General features: G+C 40.9%; 1 protein-coding gene across 1 annotated transcript in view; it reads right to left on the bottom strand.

Annotated features, from left to right (window-relative positions):
- Nucleotides 1-954: 954 nt before the first annotated feature.
- PAG1 (phosphoprotein membrane anchor with glycosphingolipid microdomains 1) overlaps nt 955-6,000 on the bottom strand; it is a 133,609-nt gene continuing 128,563 nt past the window's right edge. The window contains exon 9 of the mRNA XM_044245396.1: nt 955-4,816. Coding sequence (XP_044101331.1) covers nt 4,448-4,816 — 369 coding nt within the window. The 3' untranslated portion in view covers nt 955-4,447. The remainder of the gene's footprint in view (nt 4,817-6,000) is intronic.

Genomic DNA, 6,000 nt, shown 5'->3' with positions numbered 1-6,000 from the left:
CAAGAATGATGTTAAGAAAAGATACAACACAGAGCAAGAAAATACTACCACAGGACAGGAATATAGATTTCACTGCAAAAAAAAAAAAAAAGCCATATTTGATATTTAGACACATGTTCCTATTTTTCACATCAGTCACTTATTAACAGCAAACATTACACTTTAACTTTCCTCAATTACACAGTACAATAAGCCTGTCAAGACGGTGCCTCCAGCAGCCCAGAGGAAGCTGGCGGGGGACCAGAAGCCAACACTTGCAGAAAGAAGAATGGCATCACTCGATCACACGGGCTTATAGGAACTAGTACAAGGAGCACTGAACAAAAAAATGTCATTTACTCATTTACAAAATCCTACTTGAGTTCTTGAGCTGCGGCTCTGTGATGATCCCGTTCCCACCTCCGAGCTGGGCTCCGTCCATAACACTACCTCAGGGCTTGTTGGCTCTGCGCTAACCTCTTGCTAAACTCTCCCGAGAGCGAAAGAAAACGCAGCCTTGTGAGAACAGGCTCTGCTTCTGCCACCCAGTCGGGGTCACCTTGCTGGGCTCCATCCTGCCTCACGTGGCTCTTGGTGCTTTCTGCCAGATCTCTTCTCCACATGATCTCTGAGAAGGATGCCTGTTTACATTTCCTCCTGTCATGTGGAATATGTAATAAGCCACACATATAAGAAAACTATTTTAAAATACCACTGTTCTTCAGCTGAGAGAATTATGGATGCAATTTAGAATCTGAATCTATTAACTAGAAACATGATATGAGGTAACTTAGGAAGGTTTTCTTGTAATTACTAAATGAAAACTATTGGATAACTTTTTTTCTCTTCTGCTTTTATGACAATAGTCATCACATTAATAGGCTATTCCAAATACATATTAGGATGTATCCTCACTAGTCAGGCACCAGAACTTTATATATGTATATGTGTGTATATGTAAATATATATATATAGTGTACATACACACACATACACAGTTTGTTACTGATTAAAGTAAATAAATGCTCAAATTAGAAAAATGAAATTCTAATACAAGAACTAGATCTAGTGACATCCCGAGATTAAATGTTAGTTTTTTGTGTGGACTACCTATTGTTAGCACTCAATTAAAATTAACTCTTAGATTTTGAGGGCAGATAAATCTGTAATTAGCCTTTTCACCACAAAGGACAGCAGTACTTTCAAAAGCTTTAATAGACCTAATGTTGTAATTTAGTTCAGGGCCAGAAAAAAAATTTATGTGGCCCACATATTAGCAAAAATTGCTTTCTTCTAGAATTTAAAATTTCCTCAAACATTTCACATAAAACAGGTCATACTTTCCTGCTGACTGCATTTGAGAAACCGTAAAAGCAGCATAAAAAATTCTTCTAAAACTTCAAAATACCTGACTAAATAGCAAAGATTCTACTTTTAGGCAAGGTGAGTTTATAATTCTGACTTATAAACAAACAAAAAAAATTTCCTAAAGCTTATTTTATTTGTGAGATTTCACATAACCTAAATGATAACTACAAATAATATAGATGTCAAATTGAATAGTAAAAAAAAAAAAAAAATTAAAATTACCTTTCATACATTTAAAAACTGTAACATTTAGCCAAACATGAAACTTTTTTTCAAGAAGCCACAGGCTTTTGTCCAACCCAAAGACTAGCACAGATTTTCAATGAATAAAGTAAAAAGTGATGAAATTTATGAAATGCTGTACTATCCGGTCAAAACCACGATGATCCATCAGTGGAAATGCTTCAGTAAGGTACCCAGCAGTCCCGAGAGCAGGGCCTGCTCCTGAAGTTTCCTCTGCTTCCCCCTCCCTCAACCCTCATGGATTGTGCTATTACTTTTTCTTTTAGGATTTGTACTGTAGGGCCTTCTAGGTTCTTCTAAAATACACTTATCATACTTTAAATCGCAACTTATTCTTAGCACAGATCCTCAACTCAAGAGAGAGATTTCAGTGCATATTTTATGGCTATATTGCATAGCCTTTATTTCAGAACTTCTGGGGGAAATTCTGATAATGAAGTTTCAAGAGGATATGACTATTTATACAGAACTTTTCTCTCTAGAAATGATTTTACACTTTAGAGATCATATCCACTTCCCTGGCAATAAGTAAAGACATTATGAAATACAGGAAAACCTTTGAGTGGTCAGGCGCTCATAAAGGACATCAGTGCAGCAAGCACAATACTAGGTATGCCATGAGACACGGCCATCACCAGGAGCTAAAGAAACACCATGGTTTAGAGATTGTGGGGTTAAACTCATCAATACTAAGTAAGCAAAGAAAATCACCAGGCAAACACAGTGCTTATGAAAGATACGAATTTAGAGAGTGAGGACCTTGGCACCTTACTGATAACCTTTCTCCAAATTCAAGCATATTCTGCCATTTCCTTCTAGTCCGTGATGACTGTGCTTAGGCTCGTGAGGTCTTCATGGGAGAGACCAGGCTGACTGCAAAATAATGACAACCGAGCAGTTTACCCTGGCAAAGTTCACTTCACGATTGCAGAAATGAATTGCAGGCAGTTACAGAACCAAGCCTTGAATGCAGGGGACAGGAAGGACACGCCAGTGGTCCCTACTGTCCGCCAGATGCTTCACCCTCCAGCTGCATCCTTTGTCATAGGAGTGAAAACAGTGAGGTTATTCAGTCTGAAAAGCCAGAGATGTCACAGCAGTGACATCTGCCTCTTTTTTAAATCAGCGTAAGCAAGGGCCCCTTGCTGTAGCCACTCCGCATAATAGCAGGGTCCTTTCTCAAATGAAAAGTGAACAAGTTTTCCAATGTTGGCCTTATAAAATCTACAGAGATGACTAAATTCAAACCAGGCTGAGCTCTTAATCGGAGTTATCTCAGCCACTGATTTTTGTAAAATGAAGGGGAAGAAAAAAAATCCCAATAGGCAATTTGCATTTGCAAGCACTGGATTGGAAAATCCACCACTGTAAATTTTCTCAAAAATGTAACTAAATCTTACTGGAATTATAATACCTTCATGAGGTTAATACAGCCATCCCTAGTCATATTTCATTCTTCCATTTTTTTTAACCATTTCAAATATTTCAGTATTGCCCACCACAAATCACAGAAAATGGTCATTTATGTCCATGCCACTTATTTCTGTAGTGAGCCAGATGACTTTGACCAGGGCTCCAAGTACCATTTGAAAAGTCAAGTCTTTAAAAACCTTCAATATTTTAAACCCTTGATTAGAAAACAGATAACAACTACATGTAATTATCTAGCTTATGTGCTTTATGGTGTTTTTTTCAGAATGAGAGTATAAATCATTGTACATAAAATCAAAATAGTTAATATACATTTTTTTCTGGCACTTTCTAGAAATTAGGCATTAAACATAAAACATCTCATAAATTTATATAACAAAAATAAATGTTTACATTTTAATTTTCGATAGATTACCTTAGGGTAGCAGTTAACTTATGAAATCTCACACTGTTGGTGTGGCAGCAGGGGTCATCAGAAATACACATTCAAGTCCACAGCCCTTCAGAGACGGACGCCATGGCTGCCGTCCAGATATGTGGTCTGTGTCCCAACATAGAGATTAAGGCTCTCTGTTTCAGAGGAATGAGCTCTGGGCTGAAACAAGTATAGAAGTACCACAATATTCATTGAAAATACTGAAAAGGCTCTGAAGAGTTTCAAATACTGGGTGTGTAGGGGGTGAAGGAGGGGAACCGCTTTGACTAGAAAAATAAAATAAAGCATCTAAAAATGACTTCAAGTACTTCGAGAGAGGCTGCTGATGTAGAGTGCCCAAATCAGGAGGCAGGAAGGTGTGAGGAGCTCCGCGGGCAGCCCCGGTCCTGCCCACTGTGGGGGTTCTTGTTCTCCCAGGTGCGGCTCTCAGAAGAGCACCAGGCCCCTGACAGTAACCAGCGACCACAGTTTCTTACATCTTGAAACCCCAAAGTTGAAGGCAAAGGCCAAGCCTTGTGGGAGAATTTTCTTGGAATGAACCATTAGAAGTCAGACGATTTCAAGGGGGAAGAAAGCCATACATTTAAATGTGAGGAGCAGACCGCAAAAAAGGGAAGAAAGGAAGAAAAACCTGGCTCTTGGGAATGGCAGTATCTTGGGCAGTTGGAATCGTGGTTCTTGATGGACGCAGTTCTTCCTTGCAGCTCGGCTTTCCTCACTCACCGGGTGAAACCACAGACCGCTGGGGTCTTTCCAGAAGGTGAGGGTACATGAGGGAGATGTGCTTGGGTGGGCCCTGGGGCCCGCTCGGGGGCAGTCCCGGTACGTACCTCACTGTTTCCAGCCCCGGGAAACAGTCTCCATGTGTCCAGTTGTCGTCAGGTTACTGGAGCAGCACGCAGAGAAGGGGTTGCTTTCGCTTCTTGTCCTCCGCAGAAGAAATGCCCCCGGCCGGCCGGCAGACGTCGTGCGGGCTTGTCTTCCCGCTCGCTAGAGCCTGGTGATGTCGCGGCATTGCTGCAAGTCCCCAATGCTCTCATAGTCATTCTCTTTGGGGAAAAGGCCACGCTGGCCATGGGTCTCTGGGGTGGACTTGTCTTCCTCTCTGTTTAGCGTTTGTATTGCTTCGTAATCAGGCTCCAGATCCTCACTGGGTCTCGCTGCTGGTGGAAGCGTGCTGATGCTGTTTGGAGTTTTCTCGAAGTCTTTAACAGTAGCATAGAGATCATTACAGGAAGAGGGGGATCTCTGAGTAGCTCCTTGGATGGAGGTGTGGCTGGACTCTGGTGCTTTGAGAGTCTGTCCTGATTTATTCCCTGACTGTCCGGGTTTATTTACTGAGGAATACATGGCTGAGATCTAGAAAACAAAGGGTAAATGAAATAAGCTTCAAGTCTGACTTCTCCCTGCAAGCTAGATATTTAGCACTATAGGCATGTGTGTGTCCCTTGAAGGCTGCTTTTTGTTTTTTTTCTTTGGCCAGTTTTCCCCTCCAGCTTTAGTGAGATATCACTGACCTATAACTTATGTATGTTTAAGGCGTACAACATGATAACTTGATAGATACTGTCAAATGATTACCACAAAGGTTAGTTAACACCCTCATTGCCATAATTACCATTTTTTTGTGTGTGTGGTGATAACATGTAAGAGTCACTCTTTCAGCTTTCAAGTACAATAGTATACTCCTTTTAATTATAGGTACCGTGCTCTATATTAGAGCCTCGGAACTTATTCAGGCTACAGCTGGGAGTTTGTACCCTCGAAGGTATCCCTATTTCCCCTACTCCCCAACCCCTGGCAACCACCATTCTATTTGCTATTTCTATGGTTTGGCTTTTTAAGATTCCACATGTAGGTGAGAACATACAGTATTTGGGTTTCTCTGTCTGACTTTTTTTTACTTGGATTAATGCTCTCAAGGTCTCTCCAAGTTGTCACAAAAGGCAGAATTTCCTTCTTTTCCATGACTGAATAATATTCCTCTGTGTGTGTGTGTGTGTGTGTGTGTGTGTACACCTCACATTTTCTTTATTCATTCACTGACTGATGAACACTTAGGTTGTTTCCATGTCTTGGCTATGGTGAATAATGCTGCAAAAACACGAGGGTGAAAATACGTCTTCAAGACAGTTTTCATTTCATTCAGATATAAACCCCGAAGTGGATTCTTTGTTACCTGTACTGATCCTTGAGTATACATCTAGAGAACAATTATATATTATATCTTCAACTTGGCAAGTAGACCAGCCATATTGGCGTAACTCCATGAACACCAGGTTCTCTGGGTCTTCTGAGGGGCAGGCATGAGGAGAGCAGGACGAACAAGAAGTTCAAGAGGTCCTTGGGACCTCACTACAGTATCATGTTTTTTTGATTTCTATTATCAGAATGCTATTTCATGTGAAAAAAAAAAAAGGCTCTACTGCTTTAGAAAAAAGGGCAGAAAACATATTAGATAAATGGTCCTCAAAATGTGGGCTTCAGGGGCACCTGGGTGGCTCAGTGGGTTAATCCTCTGCCTTCGGCTCAGGTCATGATCC

This window comes from Neovison vison, chromosome 4, assembly GCF_020171115.1.
Source record: "Neovison vison isolate M4711 chromosome 4, ASM_NN_V1, whole genome shotgun sequence".
Taxonomy (NCBI): Eukaryota; Metazoa; Chordata; class Mammalia; order Carnivora; family Mustelidae; genus Neogale; species Neogale vison.
Note: the sequence above shows the minus strand (reverse complement) of the source record. Positions and strands in the feature narration are given on the sequence as shown.